The sequence below is a fragment of the Malania oleifera genome, chromosome 13 (assembly GCF_029873635.1).
Source record: "Malania oleifera isolate guangnan ecotype guangnan chromosome 13, ASM2987363v1, whole genome shotgun sequence".
Lineage (NCBI taxonomy): Eukaryota > Viridiplantae > Streptophyta > Magnoliopsida > Santalales > Ximeniaceae > Malania > Malania oleifera.
The window spans coordinates 37233954-37254526 of record NC_080429.1 but is presented as its reverse complement, the minus strand read 5'-3'; the positions used below and the strand labels follow the sequence as shown (position 1 = coordinate 37254526).

The window sequence follows — 20573 nt, the reverse complement described above, 5'->3', positions numbered from 1 at the left end:
TAAGCCTATAAGGATCTTCCTAATCATCTCATATGTGGGATAGGTCTTTCCTAATGCATGCAGTGAGTTTATGATGTGTGTGAATCTAGTGTACATGCTTTGAATGGACTCACTTACATTCATCCTAAAGGCCTCATACTCACTGGTCAACATATCTATCCTACTATCTTTCACATCTCTAGTACCCTCATATGTGACCTCTAACTTATCCCATATATCCTTTGCAGTAGAGCATGCCATGATCCTATTAAATTCATTTACATCAAGACTACAATATAAAATATTCATGGCAATGGCATTAAGACTAACAGCTTTCATATCATCATCATCATATTCATCCTCAGTCTTAGGAACCCTAGCTGCACCCTCAATTTTCATAGGGACATAGTTTCCCTTAGAGACAATCCTCCACACCTTCCAATCAATATTCTGAAGGTAGATGCGCATCCTCTGTTTCCAGAAAGTGTAATTAACACTACTGAAAATAGGAGGTCGTGTGAAAGATGGTCCCTCAGGGAAAGGGGTCACGGAGCTATGAGCCATATGTGATCTTTTTGCAAAATAACAACTAGTATATGCAACGTGGCTCTGATACCAATTGTTAGCTTTATCGTGATCCCAAGAGGGGGGGTGAACTGGTATTTTTAAAATTTATCTCCTAGGTATTCCTCCTAACAGCAGTATGTTCACAATCATATGGTCAATCTAGTGCAAATAATGTAAATATATCAGAAATTAAATAAAGCAATTTAAACAATCACACAAGCACCAGAAAGCAGTAAAGAGAGGATGACACGCAGATATATTATCGAGATTCGACCAACTGCCTACGTCCCTGCCGTGGCTAACCAGCATAAGTATTATCACAATAACTTGCTCACTTAAACAGGTGGAGCGGCACCTATACAAACTATGTCAAATTATCACAAGGCTGGACTCAACCTTAACCAGGTCAATTAGCACAGGACTGACCTCAACCTTTACCAATCCTTACCAGGCTGGATTACCGCCCCCTCAGGCCACGCCTGAAATCTCTCAGATATACAAACAAAAGGTACAATGTATGGATGCTTTCACGTGAAGCAAATTTGTACCACAAATGCACACAATATCATATACACCACAGATGATTTAATAATGTAAGCTCAGTGTGGTCTAGATAGTTTAACTCTCAAAGATGTTTTCTATCAGTGTAGTGAGTACGTGAGAGTATCAATAATAATCTATGTATTTCAAAATATTCAATCAAACGTGTTCACACAGAATATCAAACAAGCCTCAAGAATATCAATCAATAGAATGTCTCAATCACATGAATATGTATATGCTTGGATTGTAAGATATATGTAATCTTTGTATTTCAGCAAATGATATAGATTTGAATGGTGTTGTCACAAAGATTAATATAACACACACAAATATCTTTTCACAAGAATATCAATATGAATACCACAAGATATTTGAATACGTTTGAAAATAGTTTTGCACACCAAAGGCAAATACAAACTTCCTTAGTTATTGCAATGAGAATGCAACACTCGAAAGTTTAACAAGTCTTCTTAGGATAGGCTTAATAGAAAAGCCTCCTAAGAATACTTAGGTTATGCTCTCGTATGAAAAATCAATCCAAAACACTTTAAACAACGAGAGCAAACCTCTAAACAATATCACTCAATGCACTTACAAATGATACAGAAGGATAAAGAAGGTAAGTTTGAGTGAATTTAGTAAGAGTATGAGAAGTAGGATGTTTTTAGCTTGAGAGAGAATTTTTTAAGTATATTTGCTAATCGATGTTTAATTCTCCCAAATGAAAGTGTATATATAGACATACCCAAATTTTTTACCGTTGGGGACCTATTAGGGATTGTTGGAAAAGTTTAATAACACTTAAACCATTTTAACCCTGTTTAAAAATTATTTATCCGCGGTAAAAATTATGGCAACCCGAGAGGTCTTGTTGAGCATATCAGTTTCGGTCGACCAAGACTCATATGGTTCGGTCGACCAGGGGACTTTTGAACTGAGGTCTCGATCGACCAGGAGAAGGAAATTTCCTAATTTTTTCGAGGTTCAATCGACCAGGCCATTTTGTACTGGTTGGTTCGGTCGACCAGACCGTTAGGAATTCTCTCTAGAACCCTCCGGTCGACCAGGCAGTTGGAGTACAAAAAGGGTCGGTCGACCAAATGGTTAAACTTTTGACCCCAAGGGGCTTCGGTTGACCAGTGCCTTTTGAACTACCTGGTTCGGTCGACCAGATGGTCAAACTTTTGACCCAGGGAGGTTTCGATCGACCAAGGCCTTTTGAACTACCTGGTTTAGTCGACCATATGGTCAAACTTTTGACCCAGGGAGGTTTCGGTCGACTAGGGCCTTTTGAACTACCTTGGCTGGTTGACCGGAGGTGCACCATGTGTGCATTTCGGTCCCGTATCGAAACAAACAAGCCCTATTCAAGTGTCTAACAAATATATGTGTAAATGTGTGTGTCCTAAGGTCACTTGGGGGCTAATTTGAAGACATCGAAAAAGTTCGGTGTCAGTCGACAAAACCCTAAGGTCACACTAAGGTCATTTTGCATTATGATTTGGTTTGAGCTTACAAAATAAACCATGCATGTGTTGTGTGTGCTTATTACAAACCAAATGTCCTAATTACTATTACAGACCAAATAGACCACTAAATATATTACAATTGAAAATACGAACTGGTCTTCAAGCTTTGAGCTTTCTCGTGCCATTGATGATATGCTAATATAAACCTGCACATAAGCTAAATATTTATTAAATACAGGAGTATTTGTCATTATCAAAATCGGGTGTGACCTATAAGGTCAACACATTTAAGATATTGGAAAGAGTTGACCCAGTTGCCTACAGGTTAGCGTTACCCCTAGCGCTATATAGAATCGACGATCTATTTCATGTGTCCATGTTGAAGAAATATATCCTAGATCTGTCACACATAATAAGTTATGAGGCACTGGAGATTGGTGATACCTTATCCTATGATGAAGTGCCCGTTCAGATCTTAGATCATAAAGAGTAGGAATTGCGCATAAAGAAAATCCCACTAGTAAAAGTACTCTAAAGGAACCATGCATGCAGTTGAAGAAGTCTCGTGGGAGTTAGAGGAGGAAATGCATCAGAAGTATCCACATTTATTTAGTGGGATCCAGCATTAGTCAAGAAAAGGTAATGGTTTAGGTAAGAATTCATTGTATGTAAGTATATTTTTGTATAGGTTAATCAGTTGTATGTAATAGTTTTGTGTTTTGGTTGGTTTGGGAGAGTTTTGATTTGGTTATTGAAATCCCCTAGAACCGTATATGTAACAACGGTATTCCTCCTCCATAAGTAAGGGTCATTAATAAAATTTCAACGTTTTTCCTTAAGATTGGTACTATAGATAGATGACAAATTTCGAGGACGAAATTTTTATTAGGAGGGGAGAATGTAAAGACTTGGAAAATAGGAATAATAGGAAAATAAAGGGAAAAGAAGGAAATTTGGTTTGGTGTAAACCAAACCGTCGACGGTTTTGTGGGAGCTCAAAAAATTGTCGACAGTTTTGTGTAACTACGACCCAATAATGGTAAAACAGTGGAAAATGGAAGGGTTAAAACCCAAACCGTCGACAGTTTTCAGAAAACTATCAATGGTTTTGTTTGACAGTGTTCAATAAAGGAGGTCCTACAGCTCATTTTTCTTAAAGGAAATTTAATCTTCCTCTTTCTCTCTCCAAAGGTTGCGGCTCTCCCTCCTTCTCTCCTCCATTTCTCGCTCGATTTCAGCCCAAATCAACTAATAAATGTAATTTCGAGATCCTAGCGGCGATTCTCTGTAATTTAATCGGAGTAATTTTGTGAATCGGGTATTTCATGTGCCACTCCAAAACTAGGGTAAGGAGGTTATTTTTAAAGTTTAGTTAGTTATTGGTAATATGTGGGCTTAGGTATGTTGAATGACTTCTGGGGTTAAGTTGATTGAATTAGGGTTTATGGATACAACCTTTGTGCGGGCGTCGCAAACATTGTATTGGATTCCCTACAAGCATAGTTCCAAGAAACAGGTAAAGGAATAGATTAAGTCAGGTATTTTTAGAAAAGTTTACTAGTTAAGATACAGTATTTGATTCAAAAATTACATATATATATATATATATATATATGATTTGTTTGGATATCCATGGTTATAGGAAATTTGATGTTTTAACTGAGAAAACCTAGGAACAGACTTAATATCATTTTTCAGAAATATATAATTTTTTTTTCAGACAGACAACATATTATGGAATAGTACTCAAATTGTGTGGCATGAGTATAAGTATTTTATTGCAGATGAATGTCAAATTATTTCATGATTACATAGAACAAGCATGATATAATAATGATTTTTAGAAAAACTATAAACAATACAAAAATTATGACATTTTCAATATAACATGATATTTTAGCCGATTTAGATGCCGTGATTATTCAGATGACCCTATTAGGTTTGGTGCAACCCCAAGAGGGGGGTGAATTGGGTATTTAAAATTGAACAATTAGGATAACTGGATTTGTCAATAGTACAATCCAATCGAAAGTCAGTCTACACAATCAACAAATGAACATACATGTGCAATAAAGATAAAGTGCGGAAATGTAAAGAACATGCACGATATGTTATTAGAGTTCGGCCAACTGTGCTTACGTCCCCGCCTTGGCCACACCAGCACAAGGATTCCACTAATGGCTAACTTAACGGGTGGAGCGGCACCTAATACAACCAGGTCAATTAAGGGGTTGACCTCAACTGACACGCCTTAACAGGACGACGGACTTAACTTTCCTAACCGGGTCTAATCCAATTCAGGACTATTCCACAGGACTAGTCTCTCTCTTCAGGCTCGTTCCTAGAATACAACCAATGTGTATAAAATGAGTGTACATGGAAAAACGCTTCTAGACAAGCAAATGTGTGCACTAATACATATCAATCAATAATGTAAGCACAGATGATATATAAATATGCTCAGTGCTCTGATGTGTGCTAAACACTCAATCAAGTATAGGTTTTCAGTTCAGATCTAGAGTGTATATCCAAGCAATATTTGAGACACACTATGTGAATAGTACAATATCATATTAGGGTTTCAAAATATGCTAAGAAAGTTCAAACAAACAAACTCAATAATGTATTCTAATATTCAAAGCACACAAGAGTTGTTTGAGGCACTAGCTTTTAAGAAGGATTTTTGTACACAAAATCTAGGTTTAGGTATCTTGCAATAACAATGCAAGAACCACAACCCTTAAGGTTTCTCCACACTAAATTTATCAAATGAAATTGATGGAAGAACCTTAATGCTAAACTCTCTCAGAAAATTGATCAAGCAACAATGTAAATGAGAGTTCTAGCAGATGTGATTAAGCACACTAGCCTTACAAGATACTCACAATACTTTTGAGAAATCAAGATTGAAGAGTTTGTGATTGTTTGGAAGTGGTATTTGGCTAATATAGGATTTTGAAAGTTGAGAGAATTTTGTCCTAATCCAATTTTCTAATCCTTGATAATTATGACAAATGAATGAATATATATAGGCAAGGAGGAATTTTTGACCATTGGGGGCAAATTATTACAAGTCATATACGTGCATAGTTCATAATAAATTACATCCCAGAATGAAAAAATAATCAAATGAATACAAATTACAACACATAGATCTTCATTCTTTGGTACGAACACCGTATGCCATCATGATATGTCTTTTAGTCCTGAAGCGCGCACAAGGTGAACATGCATGCAATTCTCGGTACTACCATTAGTATCGAGAGTATTTGTAATAATCAAAACTGAGTGTGACCTATAAGGTCAACAGCCCCAGATGCCGTGATTTTTCAGCCGGCCCAGTGCTGTGATTATATATATCAGTTTACTTAGGAATGTTATTATGAAAGATTTTGTACTGAAACATAAAACAAATTATATTACAATTATTTATGAAATGTACTATATGATGGTCGAATCTTGATGACTTAGTTTAATTTCAGAGTACGGTACCGTAACTATCAGTTGCCACCACGTCTTAGATAGAGTGTTGGTGAATGGATAGTCAATTGAGCCCAGTGTAGTCGTGTGCCCCCTGGCAGTCTGGACCAAGCTGAGCAGGCCAATCGTACTTACAGACGAGTGAGTTTTGGCTTAGCATGGTAGGTCAACCATTACTAGGTCCCACCTATGGGTTGCACAATATCAGCTAGCTATTCATCCATGGGTGAATTTCAGTATTATATAGATATAGTAGACGATTTACATGTATACATAAATTTATTATGACACAGTATGTTTATGTTGAAATATGATTTCTTCATACTTATATAGAACAGATTTACCTGATTTTTCAAATGCAGTTAATTATGTATAGTATATGTTTGTAACACAATAAAACTCATGTTGCCACACACTGATGTTAATCTATCTCACTTACTAAGAAGTGTCTCACCCTAGAATACAAACATTTCTGGAAACCCAGATCGACGTGTGGAGCGAACTCCAAGGTAGAGAAGGTTTTAGTACTACTCTCGATGTAGGGTAAGTGTATGAGTTGGGAGATGTATTTTGTGTATCCCTAGGATATTCTATGGTTCCTTTTTAGGAATGTATATTAATATTTATGGAGATAGTATAACTCTGGTATTGTGTATGAGGACAGGTTCATTATGTTTTTCGCTGCATAGATAGTATGTATGTATGGACAGGTGTATCTCTGGTACCCACTCCTGGTCCGGGTTGACTTTGTTTATAATTTATGATATCAGAGTAAGTAATAAAAAGAAAAATTATAGAAAAATTTTTGGGTCATTACACCATTATTACAGACCCAAAGATTGAAAACAAATTGCATTTACAAAAGGAACAAATTATGTCTTCTTCTTCTTCTTCTTTTTACTCTTTACTCTTCATGGAGTCTGCCAGGATTATATGTACTTTAAGTCTTTTCTGGCTTCCACTTCACTTTCATGTGTGTGATATGAGATATAAACCAGTTTAAGAACTCGACACACACATTAGATCCTTGTGCTTTGTCAGCATCTAAACAGAGATCAGACTCAAAAAGTCAACAATTACAATGTTACAAATTTTTTGCTAATTTTTACAAAAAAAATAATGACTAAGCATATAACAAAACAAATAAAAATAATTTAATATTTTTAAATTCAAGTAACCTATCATACATATTGTTAAAAAATTGTAAACTAAATTGAATGTTAATTCTTTTGTTTGTAAAATACAAACGCCAAATAGATAAAAAAAAAATACTCAAATTTATATTCATTAGTTGAACTTTGTTTGAGATGACTTAACAATTTTTTCCTCAATTTTGTTCAAGTTAATATGTTATTAAATATGGTGTTCAATTAAACCCGAAAAATAAGTTGCAATTTGACTAACCAACATTTAATTTGCATGGAATGTATATAATAAATTTCTTGGAACAATATATTTTTCTAAATATTTTTTCTAAATTATTGGTGTTATTAATTTATTTTTCTTATATTTTTGTTTTTTTTTTAAAAATAATTTAATTGTATTGTCATACTTATGTGAGTTGGTTGACCTAAACCAATCAATAGTTGTTCAATTCATTTATAAGTTCAATTTTCAAAAAAATATTATAATTAATTGACCTATTTTTATAACTTAACTTACTTTAATATCATTTTCTACCTCATTAAAATTAAGTGGAAGGATAGAGTTATAATTTTATTAATGTTATTTTTTTATTCAACTTAATGATCGACTAACAGTTAACTAATCGAAGATTTGTTTTGTTAATAAAATTTAGGGAGTTTCTTATCAGCTTTTGAAAACTTAAGGGGTGAAGTGTCATATTTGAAAAACTTGGGTAAAGGTGGTGGATTTTACTTTTTTTTTTAAAAATGACTTGTTAATTAATTTAATTTTTAGAAATTTTATGGATATATATATTTTAATTACATTTTAAATTCATATTATGAATTTGTTTTGATTCTAACTCAAATTTATGCATACACAAATGTTTAATTCACAAAGTTAACTTTAGATATTTAGAAAATGTGCATTGTCGTGATCTATTTATTTACTACATTAATATGAAAATAAAAAATAAAAAATAAAATGATACGTAAGAAGGAGTATTGGGGGTTCAATTCCAGGCAGATACACTCATGGAGCCAACAGTATCTGTGAATGGTGAGAATTTACTCTATGAGCCGGTGGGGACCGTGGATGATGAGAGTTCGCTCTGTGAGCCAGCGAGGACCGTGGATAGTGAGAGTTCTTTGTGAGCCAGTGGGGATCGTGGATGGTAATGGAGATGTGTCCCGAGGGTCTGGTTAGCCGAACGTCCAACTAATGCACGGAAGTCGTATCCGCATTCCGGACTTTACCTGATCAGCGAGACCTAGGGGGAGGACGCTGATCCGTAGGTTTGGTGCCGCACCAGGGGGTCCAAAGGGTTTGTTGGTGGCTGAAGTTCCTATGTAATAAAAAAAAAAAAAAAAAATGTTATTGATACAAGCAATTAAAGGTCTTAACACTTTTATTAGTATCTCTATATGCAGTGATAAACTTCTAGTTTTAGTTAACAGAACTTAATTTTAGCAAATTCTTAATTTAATAATAAATTATTATTAATTTAATAGTTTACAAATTATATTTCAATAAATTATAAAATTGAAATTTAAGACTAATGTTTTATTAAATTATAAGAGTTCTAAATTTAAATAATCTATAGTATAATTCAAATATTTAGATATTATTGAAATATGTAAGTTACTTTTAATAAAAATGTTTATTTATAAATTAACTATATAGTGTTTATTATATAATTTACATTTAAAAATTATTATTTTTTAATATCTATAGATATAATTTAATAATAATTCAATATATTAGTATAACTAAAAATATTTTAGAATAAATTATATAATTAAAATTTTACTATAAATATACTTATTAAAATGTAAGGATTATAAATTATATAAATTAATAATTTAAATTAGTAATATTATAATTATATAGCTAAATCTATATATTCTAGCAAACTAGATAAATATATTTAATAAGTTGTAGGAGTTATGGATGATGTTTAATAATCTTAACATAATTCTTCATATTTTAATCGAATTAAAATGCAGTTAACTGTGTCTGTAACTCTCATTTTTTTTAAAAATAAAATATTTAAAAATTTATACAAAAATTCACTTCACATTTTATAAATACTTATAATTATATTTACAAGCTGATTCAATTCACTTGTTAAATTCAATTCCAATCAATCTATGATTGGCTGTCTCCTCTGCCCATACTGCAAGTCCCAGTTGCATGAGGCCTCAATCCCTAAAGCTGAAGGCCTCGTTGATCTTCCCCAACGCTTCGAAGTTCGAACTCAAGACCTCTCTGTTACTTTGTTCTTCCTCCACACGCCCCTCCACTCCCCCAGCTCGTGGCATCCACCCCAACCCACAAACTCTCCTTCAATTGCTAAAGCAGCGCCCAACGCAATCTCAGCTCAAACAAATCCACGCCCAAGTCCTCATCCAAGCGTTGCATGGAGACTCTTCCATAACCTACTCTCTTATACGTTCGTACCTCACTGCCAAGAACCTCAACTGCGCAAGAATCTTGTTTTATCGCTATCCTTCTCCTTCGCCGCCTACTCTGCTATGGAATCTCATGATCCGGGCTTACTCCAAGATTCCCAATTCCCAGGAATCAATCAGTCTGTTCAGTCAAATGCTGGCCCTCGGCCGGCCAGTGCAGGTTTTCCCTGATAAATACACCTTCACGTTTCTGATCACCTCATGTTCGCATCGATCGTCGGTAATACATGGAGAAATATTTCATGGGTTGGTGATGAGAAATGGGTTTGAGTATGATTTGCATGTAAGCAATTCATTGATAAATCTGTATTGCGTTTTTTTAAAATTGGAGAATGCCCATAAATTGTTTGATCAAATGCCTGAGCGAGACGTGTTTACATGGACGAGTCTTTTATGTGGATATGCCAAAAATGGGGAATTGGGTAGAGCCTGTGGAATTTTTGATAGGATGCCAGAGCATAATGACGTATCTTGGGCGGTTATGATTTCAGGTTTTGTTGGGGCTGGAAAGTATGTTGAAGCGCTTCAATACTTCCATGACATGTTGTGTGATGACAAGGTGAAGGCTAATGAGGCTGTTCTTGTTTGTGCTCTTTCTGCTTGTGCCCATCTTGGTGCCCTAGATCAAGGAAACTGGATTCATGTTTATATAGACAAGAGTAGAATTTCAAAGACTACAAACATTTCTACAGCTCTCACTGATATGTACGCAAAATGTGGGAGGATAGACTGTGCAAAGCGGGTTTTTAATAGAATTTATAAACAGGATGTTCTCACTTTTACAAGCATGATATCGGGGTTAGCAATTCATGGTCTTGGTAAGGAAGCTCTGCTAGTTTTCTCACAAATGTTGGCTGAAGATGTAAAGCCTAATGACATTACTGTTTTAGGGGTTTTAAAAGGATGTAGTCATTCAGGTCTAGTAGAGGAGGGTTCTTCAATCTTCTACAATATGGAAAGCTTGTGGGGCATAGTGCCAAAGATTGAGCACTATGGGTGTTATATTGATTTACTGGCTCGTGCTGGCTACTTTGAAGGGGCATTACGAGTTGTCAAGAGCATGCCTATGGAACCTGACATTGTTATATGGAGGGCTTTACTTAGTTCATGTCGAGTCCATCACAATGCTGATCTTGGAAGACAGATTATACAACACCTTTGGCAACTGGACTCTCATAGTCACAGTGGAGGTGAGGTGCTTCTTTCAAATTTATATGCTGCATTAGGTCAGTGGCAGAGGGTTGATGAAGTGAGGAAGCTAATGGGTGAGAAAACGAATGAATCAAGCCCTGGATGCAGTTGGATTGAGATCAGTGGTGTCGTTCATGAGTTTCGTGTTGCTGATTGCTTGCATCCGCAGATCGAAGAGATTAGGAACAACTTGACTGAATTTCTGAAGACGGCAAGCTTAGGAGGCTATATTGCTAATACAATGCCAGTCTCATTTGAATTAAGTCAGGAAGAGAAGGAGCAAGCAGTTTCTTGGCATAGTGAAAAGTTAGCTATTGCTTTTGCACTGATGAGTACGCAGCCAGGGTCTCTTATTCGGGTAGTGAAAAATCTAAGGACATGCGAAGATTGTCATTCAGCTTTGAAGGCCATTTCCCAAGTTTACAATAGAGAAATTGTTGTTAGAGATTGTTCTCGCTTCCACACTTTCAAAGAAGGAAACTGTTCCTGCAATGATTATTGGTAGTCACATCATATCTCAAGTTTAATAAATGCAGGTCCTGAAGACAATCACCTCAGAGAGTATTTTCAAGGTGTACTGATGGCAAAAATGTTTCGAAAGGAATAACATGGATAATGTCTCCTCTAATCATGAAGTGAAGTAGATTTTTTGGACTTAGAAAAGTGACATTTCATATCCCTCGGACAAATTGGAAACCATTAATTCATACTATCAAGAGTGACAGCATGAAGGCTCTTGTCTCAGTTTTTTGGGACATTATACTCAACATCATTTGGGCATTGGCGTTCCAGAAAATTCCTTGAATTGAATAGAGTATGTATCACCAATACTAAACTCTGTGTGGCTATTAATGGCCCTCTGGTTGATTATTTTGCTGGTGGAAGGGGTATTAGGGAAGAGCATCCTTTGTCTTCTCATCTTTCTGCTACTGCTATTGAGGTTCTGTTCAAGATGCTTAATACTACACCCTTGCATGATGTTTTTAGGTGTGGCCCTAGATGCAAGAGAGTGGGCTTTATACATATGTGTTGTGTTGATGATGTTATGGTATTCACAGGTAGATCTTCATCTTTGCAAGCAATCCAAGGGTATGTTTTATGCATTTTATTAGATGACTGGTCTGCTTTGAAATTAAGCAATATTTAACTGAATTATCTTGTTCTGGGGTAAAAAGAAGCAGATAGTGCTCTTATTTGGCAGAGCACATGTATTAGATTGAGTAAATTGCTTTAAATATCTTGATGTTCCACTTATTACAGGAACTTTTTGGCTGCTTCTCATTGATAAAATCTCAGGCTGGTTGTGGAATTGGTTAGTGGTTCAGCAAAACACATTTCCTTTGCTGGAAGGTTGCAGGTAATCAAATCTGTTTTGTTTAGCACCCATCATTTACTAGGTAATATTTTCATTTTTCCTACCAAGGCAGCTAAGATCTTAGAGCATAAGTTTTGTGCTTTCTTTTGGAAGGAAAGGAGGGTAGTGGACATGATTCAAAATTAGCTGGAAGCAACTGCATGTTCCTAGGTCAGAAGATGGCTTTGGCACAAGGAAGTTGCTTCTTTGGAATGAAGTTTGCATTTTAAGTAGTATCTGGTCCACGTTCAGTAGACTCCCCTTGGGCTTCTTTGATTGTTACTAGTTGAAGGCTTAAAGCACAAAAGTTTGTTAACAGTCTGTATCCTCGTCAATTGTGCATGGGATTGAGCAATGAAGCAGACCTTCAATAAGCATCTTATGGAGTTTGCTGACGACTTTTCTTTTTGTGGGATAATTGGCACTCTCAGGTCCATTGATCATGAGCTACTACAAATGAATTATATATGGTTCTTGCCATGCCAGGTCTGATCTTTTGGCAAGCATTCAAGGTGCAATATGCAGCATGGTTTGGCCCTAAGAAAATTCTGATAAGATCTTCTGATATGCTTCTGCAGGTGTATCAGTGCAATGATGATTGGGAGAAATTAAGGAACAAGCCTATTAAAGATTACTGGCACAAGCTATTTTGGTTTCAGCAATATATTCCTAAACATGCTTTCACTTCTTGGCTTACCATTTCTAACACTCTGGGGACAGGCAGCAACCGACTCATCTTGTACCCTGCAGTCATCCCCAGGGTCCCTATTCTAAAGATATTTGGGGTTAAGTTGTTTTGGCTGATATATTGAGTTGCTGCTGATTGGTGTTTAGAATTTAATTGGGTGAAGCATCATTTGAAGGGTAAGACATTTGCTGCAGTCTGCTCAAATTAGCCTGGTCTGGGGCTTCATCTTCTTGTTACACGTCAGATGCAAATTTGCTTGCATTCCTAAGCTTATTAGTAGTCTCAGTAATAGAAATCTCTCTGATAAATAGAGTATTATCTATTTTGTTGAGGGGGACTAGTCCCTTTTCTGTTCGTGATGTTCCCTGTTTCTGCGGGATAGCTTCTTGTAGTCTTTTCCTCTTATTTTTCTTTCTTACCAGGGAATGCCCTACAGATGTGTTTTATTTTTTCCTTTTTTTTAAATGTCCAGCTGCAGATGCATTTTGGAAATCCACCATGTGAGAAATGTATTAAACACGATACAGCACGCTTAATCAGGTAGCAAAAACAAAAATAATCTAAAACTGTGTACCCTGCTTAACAAAATTAATGGGATTCTACTGTCGAAATTGCATCTTGAGTCGGCTGTTTCCTGTTTCATAAGTCAAATAATTGAAAATATTCGGTGTACAGACAAAATCTATATAATGCTATACAGATTTGGTAGACACTGCCCATTATTTGATGGCCCACACGAAAAACCTTTTGTGTTTACACTAATTTTCATGCTCACAAAGTGTTCCTTTGGTGAGCTGGCTGCACTTGTCCTGTTCCAAAGTTTCAGTAAAGGCATACAATTTTCAGTTTGCAAAGGAGAAGCAAGGAAAAAGCCATCTTTTGCTTTACTAGCTTTAGGCTGCCTTGATCGGAACACTGAAAGAAATTGAAGAAACTCATGGCTCCGTGGGCAGCGGGAAAGATGTTGTCTCTTCCTCTGCACTGAAAGTGTGAACAATATGATGGTTGTCCGGAAGTCCAAATCTGTACAGGAGTGATAATTGCAGTATTTTTGTAAGGTAACCTCTAGCTTGCTTCGCCTTTTATGATGTTGAACGATCATGTTCTTTCCCCTCATTAAGCTGTTATTATCCTTTCAGCTTTGTTCAGCATCGCATCGCATATCGCATCACAGCCCTGTTTATCAACCTCTGGCATGTCGCAAATATTCAAACTGGGTAGAGAATTTATTTGTTTTCTCCCACAATATTGAAAGCATGTGAGCAAACTACTGAACAGGCATGATCAGCTTGTACTAGGAATCAGTATCTAAGCCTCTGCAAATGTAAAATGGTCATTTCTCTGAAATTGTGAACGTTTTGTTTTATTTTTTTCTGCAACTGCCATGACCACCACCGTCATAGGGTGAACTAGACCGGGCGAAGTGGGATGGAAGCTTTAATGGATTGCCTTGTTTAGATTATTAGATTTTCTTGAAATGGATTTTTTTTTTTTGGATTACGCACCAGGTATCCATGCGTCCGTTTTACGATCCACGTGACTATCCTGCGCTGCTGCGCCCCTTGAAGTTGACCTCATAACTCCAAAAAGATGGTAAATTCAGGAATCCAGAAGCGGAAATAAGCCTGGGAGGGTTTGAATACCTGATCTCGTGAGAGGCACTCCCACAGTTCGCATTACCACCTAAACCACACCCTGGTACTATTGATTCTTGAGATTTTGCTGCAAGATGATTGTTTTCTTTTAGCTTACTTAATGATCCCCACTTGATCGGTGAGGGTGACATTACAGCTAAACAAGTATGGATTCTTCATGGTTGTTTTCAGCATAGACCCATTGAACCTACCAAAGACCCATTCATGAATTTGGTTTTGTGGTTGATAATTAACATGTGAAGGTGTGTGTGAACAACCACCACTATTACCAACAGCTACTGCCAACATTTGTATTTAATTTCTTTTCAACAATCAATAGGGTTCCAACAGCAATGATTAGACTCTTCCTTATTGTACATACTCTATAATAGGTTCTTGACTCTTCCCCCAACCCCAAAAAAATAATTCTGTGCTATTTTTCCCTTTCCTGTTTTAAATTTTTACCTCGTGGGATCAATTATGGGTTTCTAGCTTGAAAACAATTGATCAACCAAATAACAGAAGCAAAAGTGCGCCTGGTCTACGTACTAAAGTGCTTTCAAGTTTCTCTCAACACTGTTTTAGCTTTTGGGATGTGCATAGCTGGCCAAGTGCTTGAAATATCTTGCATGTCACATGCATGTATGATGGCTTCCTGTTAGTCCTTAAGACATAATCACCTCACCTAGTACAGAATATTTCATCTTTTTGGGCTGTTGGATTATTCCACCAATTCTAATTATACAGGGGTGGATTGTGCCTGGGCAGTAACTGGGAAGTTTGTACTGTGCCAAAATGATGATTTCTTTGATATAATCTCTCCATTAGTTTGAAATGCAAAATGCAATTTGCAGTGATTTTGTCTGGGGGTTAACTGGGAATTTGGTACTGTTGCAAAAATGATTATTTCTTTGATTTGCTTACCATTGGTTTGAAATTTGAAGGAGTTGTCTTATCATAAAGTCAAGACAACTAATTAAAGCAATCACCCATCCATGACAAAGAAAAGAAATTATTAAGAAAATTCTAATTCCATTACAGAACAGCAGTTATTTACAACAATGGTGGATGTGTCCCTCTATGCTATACAGGTTCTAAAAGCTACCCGGATCTGAACTTAAAATGAAGAGAATTTCACCTAGACTCGCTATTGGCCTCTGCTGTTGGTACGTATTTGATTTGCTTTGATTTTTTAGATCTACTCCGTAATCAACTTGAAGCCTCTGAGATGCTCTGCAATGAGGGTTGCCACGTTCTTCCCCTGACAGTGGTCGAGTTTGCTGTTGATGTCGATGATGATGATGTCCTGGGTCGATGTCTTCCATGTTTAATCACCTGAGATGTTGAAAATCAGATGATATGCCAAGTTCCCATGAATGTTAAACCATATTTCTAAATTAAAAACCATAAATCCTATGATTTCACTGCAATCAGGACTGTAATTCTCTCTGGGTTTATGGAATTCACCTGAGTGGTTTTCTCTGCTGGCTCGGATCTCCTTGCAGCTGACCCAAATCCCGGACCTGCCTTCTCTTTCACCCTCCCTCTCTTCACTGCCGATTCTGATTCTTGTTGGTTCTTCTTCATCTTTGCTTGCTTCTTCGCCCACAACCCTTTCATCACCTCTGGAAGAACCAAAACATTATCAAAACCAAAAAACACAAAACAAAAGCAAACAACTTCAAACCCAATCTCCCCCACCGTTGAAAGCCCAAAGAACAACAGGTGACCGACCAACCTTGAGCCGTGATGAGCCTGTAAACTTGGCCAAGAACAAGAGTGTCAGTCGGCCGGAGAATCTTGACCCGGGTGACGCGAACCAAATTATTGGTGTTGCTGCTACTGCTATTATTAATGTTCCCGCTCTTATTGCAATCGCCGCCGGCGGGCTGCGGAGGAGGACAAAGAGAGGTGGTGATGAGCAGAGCGACATAGTGACCTGGATTCATCTTCATTATCTCACTGGCTTTCACTGCCCAGTACAACTTCTCTTCTTTCCCACATGGGTGCTGTATCACCAAGGTTGCTGTATCAATGGCTTGGCAATTCCCCATCTCTCTCTCTCTCTCTCTCTCTCTCTAGGAAGAAGGAAGAAGAAAGAAGGAAGGTGAAGAAGTCGCACCAGGCTCTTTATAGGCACCCACCGACCATGCCCAAAGGGGTTTTAGCGTCCTCCTACACTATGTGCAGCAGCTTTTATAAGTTCCTTCCTCCAACCCTCACCTCCCCTGCTTTTTCACATTCTCGAGTCTTAACCGATATGCTTTGTTTATGGATCACAGAATTCATATAGAATCCAAAGCGGTGAAAGATTTATTTCGATGTATAATTGGAGTTGACTAATCATGGCTTGACACGTCACTTGAGGGCTGTTTGGTCAACAGATTGGCCATTCGAGGTTCTCTGCCTGGCCCACCCCTCATTATTCCCTGAGCTATGATTGATCAGCTGGAGTGACGGGTCGCCCAGCTTGGATGCTCGACTCACTGTTTTTACTTGCTATCTCCACGCTGGCAAACTTTTTCACAGAGGGGGATGCGTGAGGTGTTCCCCACGCAGTCAATCATGATTCGCCAGCTGTCATGGGTACGACGTGGCGCGTTCAGAGTAACAACTGTTGGTAACAACAATTACCATGACGTGTCTTCGAAGCCACGCCAGGGAAGGGAGGGTGACTGATGGCCAGTGATTTTTTGTTATACGACCGACATCAAGCGGTTAGAAATGCACGCGTATCATAAGAGCGTGCACCTGCACCTTACCACCCACACAGACAGGAGAGAGAGAGAGAGAGAGAGAGAGAGACGTTTCTTATTGCTTACCAAAGCGAAGGCGTGAAATTGCGTGGGAAGCAAAGGCAGGGCAACTGTTAAAGTGTGGGGCCCACCGCTGGCAGCTCTGTGAGCGAGTGCGATAGGGTGGCAGTGGCAGCCGTTTCACATTTTTCACCTTCATGCGTTCGGCAGCTGGCGGTTGCTCTTTACCCTTTTAATTAATTTTCATTAATGAAACTCCTCTGTTAGTCAACTTAATATTTTTGAAAACTAATTAAGCGACGTAAATATCTAATTAATTTTAAAATTAATTGACCTATCGACCCAACCGTTTTACATCAATCAATTAACATCATAGCAAATATATATATATATATATATATATAATTTATTGTAAATTTTAAAAAATATATATATAATAAAAAATTATTAATAAATCATAAAAATACCTATTAATTATAATACTACAAATTGTTTATTTGATGTAATTTTCATTAAAAACGATGACTAAATAAATAAAATATAATTTAATAATTTAAAATTCAAATAATTCATCAAACATTGTGTTAAAAAAAGATAAAGTAAAATTTCAAAGTTCATTCTTTAAAAAATAAAATTATAAAATAGGATGTTAGTTATTTTATATGAAAAATATGAATGTTAAATGGATAAAGAAAATTTAAATTTATATTAATTGGTTGACTATTATTTGAGACAATTCATTTGACTTTTCTTAATTTTATTCAAGTAGTTATATTATTAAATATGGTATTCAATTAATTACGGAATGTAAACCACAAATCGACCAACTAGATCCAAATCAATTTTTTAAACTATTATTTTTATTTGTTAAAGATGTATTTAGCCATTTAATTTTAATGAAATGTATATAGCAAACATTTTGTAACAGTATAATTATTTAAGTATTTTTTTTCAATATTATTTGTGTTATTTATTTATTTTTCATAATTTTAAATTTTATAAAATAGTAATTTAATTACATTGTTATATTTATGTCAATTGATTGGCCCAACTTAATTTCACTTATAAGTTTAATTTTCAAAATATATTGTAATTAATTGATCAATTTTTTAAATTTAATTTATTAAATTGTTTCTTATTTTTTGAGTCTTTTCGAATATCATATTTAATCATATAGGAACCCAAATAAAACTAGGAAAAGTTGGTGAATTGTCTCAAACAATGATCAACTAAAAAATATAAATTTGAGTTTCCTTTATTCATTTTAGCATTCATATTTTACACAGAAAAACTAATATCAAATTTATAATTTTAATTTATCTTTTTTTTACCAACATATTTGATAAGTTAATTGAATCTAAAAATACTGAACTATGTTTTATTTGTTTTACAGTGTGTTGAGCCACCATTAAATTTTTATAAAATTCAAATTGACAAATGATTTGCAGTAATTAGTAATTTTTATTTTCTCTTCTTTTTTTTATTTATCCAAAATGATTGAACCAAATAGACCAATTAATTTGAAAATCAATTAGATTTTTGAGTTGCTTAGTTAATTTCCATGACATTATGCTGATAAATTTTTTAATTTAATTTATTAAATAGGTATCATTTTAAAATATCATTTTATTACGCCTAAAATTATTATTATTATTATTATTATTACATGGGAACTCTAACTACCAACAAGTTCTTCGGACCCCCTAGTACGGCACCAAATCTACAGATCAGCGTCCTCCCCCTAGGTCTCGCTGATCAGGTAAAGTCCGAAATGCAGACACGACTTCCGTGCATCAGTTAGACGTTCGGTCAACCCGACCCCCGGGACACATCTCCATTATCATCCACGGTCCTCGTTGGCTCCGTGAGTGTATCTACCTAAAATTGAACCCCGATGCTCCTTTTTACTTGCTGATGTCTTTCCATCGCGTTATGCCGTAGGGACTAAAATTATTATTTTTTCCACATATACCTAACGGTTGATTAACAATCAACTAATGAAATGTTCGTTTTGTCAATAAAATTAAACCTCAAGGACTCTACAATAATTTATGAAAAAACAGGGGTGAGTTGGATTTCCATTTTAAAGATTGGATTGAGATAGAGATTGTCTAATGCAACACTAATTAATATTAATGAAAAAAATTCTACTTACTTAGGTGGATGAGGCTGTAGGTTGCTGATCTTGGAAGGAAGGACGGAAGTGGAACAGCCTTTGTTTAGAAACAAAGCATATAATATAATATATGCATGGAATGAGTCAATGAGGTGAGATTGATTTCAGCTGGTCCCAATAATAATTGCCTTATTGCCTATTCTGGTTAGACCCATTGAGCTCTTGAGTTAATACAATGATTTCCCGCTCCTCTCCCCTTTCATTGCCCAAATAAATATCCTATAAATTTAAACTAAATTAGATAATAATAATAATAATAATAATAATTATAAGATAAATCTATTGAAGGCACACACCCTATAATTTTCTTCTTCTATTTATTTTGGGTTACTTTCAAATTTTTCAGCTAAATTATGAATTATTTTGATCAAAAAATGACTGCCAACAAAACTTGCCTATATTATATATATATATATATATGAATTCTAAAACATAAGGCAAATCAGTGTCGACATATGGTACTAATTTTTTTTTTTTTTTTCCTCTCTCCTATTCCACTCTTTCTTGTAACGGAGGAAGAGACCTCACACATGCCCACTAATTATTTTATTTTTTTTAAATTCAATTTTTATTTTTCCCCTCTCAACAAAGGTAAGGCCCTGCATGGCCCCACTAATTTTTTTAATTATTTTAAATTTTATTTTTAAACTCCTCTCTTTTTCTCGCTCTCCCATTAAATTTTTTATTATTTTTTAAACTCTTTTTTTTCTCTTTAATGAGACAATTTTAAAATCCTAACATGAATGAATTCCACTAAAATAGTTTCTTTTAAAATGGGTTTCAACCCAACTATTTTTTCACCACTTTCTTTCTTAATACTTTTATATTATAAAATTAATCTAAATTATTAGTTTCTATTTTTTTTTATAAAAAAAAAATCAATTATATTTACATGCACTAAAATTTAAAAACAAATTTTGATTTTATTTATTCAAAATATAGGAATATATATATATATATATTATGTTACATTTCTATTTACACACATTATGTTGACCTTATAGGTCACGTTCGGTTTTGATAATAACAAATATCTGTTATATTTAATGGGTATTTGAGGTTAAGTGCACAAAGAAAAGTTCGAAGATTGAAGACCAAATTTCTATTGAAGACCCAATTTTATGTATTGTAATGTATCTC

General features: G+C 35.5%; 2 protein-coding genes across 7 annotated transcripts; one reads left to right on the top strand and one right to left on the bottom strand.

Annotated features, from left to right (window-relative positions):
• The first annotated feature begins 9275 nt into the window (after positions 1-9275).
• On the top strand, positions 9276-14944 carry LOC131145578 (pentatricopeptide repeat-containing protein At5g66520-like). 6 transcript variants are annotated; one of them, XM_058094744.1, is made up of 5 exons: positions 9318-12665; positions 12758-13043; positions 13714-13925; positions 14007-14084; positions 14376-14944. In XM_058094744.1, exon 1 carries the CDS (start codon positions 9357-9359, stop codon positions 11328-11330), a length of 1974 nt encoding a protein of 657 aa, XP_057950727.1. In that variant the 5' UTR covers positions 9318-9356; the 3' UTR covers positions 11331-12665; positions 12758-13043; positions 13714-13925; positions 14007-14084; positions 14376-14944. The 6 variants fall into 6 exon arrangements, with proteins under 6 accessions (XP_057950725.1, XP_057950727.1, XP_057950726.1 ...); XM_058094743.1 differs by having other exon boundaries at positions 14007-14199; XM_058094742.1 differs by lacking the exon at positions 14376-14944 and having other exon boundaries at positions 9276-11914; positions 12086-12665; positions 12758-13925; positions 14007-14367.
• A 569-nt stretch (positions 14945-15513) lies between these two features.
• LOC131145581 (uncharacterized) lies at positions 15514-16796 on the bottom strand. The gene is made up of 3 exons (XM_058094751.1): positions 16240-16796; positions 15969-16126; positions 15514-15836 (listed from the first exon to the last, which is right to left on the bottom strand). The coding sequence occupies exons 1-3, from the start codon at positions 16553-16555 to the stop codon at positions 15711-15713; spliced, it is 600 nt and encodes a 199-aa protein (XP_057950734.1). The 5' UTR covers positions 16556-16796; the 3' UTR covers positions 15514-15710.
• Positions 16797-20573: the final 3777 nt, after the last annotated feature.

Excerpts from the sequence above, each read along its gene's own strand:
- LOC131145578 (XM_058094744.1), top strand. The coding sequence starts at position 9,357 with ATGAGGCCTCAATCCCTAAAGCTGAAGGCCTCGTTGATCTTCCCCAAC.
- LOC131145581 (XM_058094751.1), bottom strand. The coding sequence starts at position 16,555 with ATGGGGAATTGCCAAGCCATTGATACAGCAACCTTGGTGATACAGCAC. Across the intron at positions 16,127-16,239 it reads CAGGCTCATCACGGCTCAAG|AGGTGATGAAAGGGTTGTGG; the intron begins GTTGGTCGGTCA and ends TGGTTCTTCCAG. Across the intron at positions 15,837-15,968 it reads CAGCAGAGAAAACCACTCAG|GTGATTAAACATGGAAGACA; the intron begins GTGAATTCCATA and ends TCAACATCTCAG.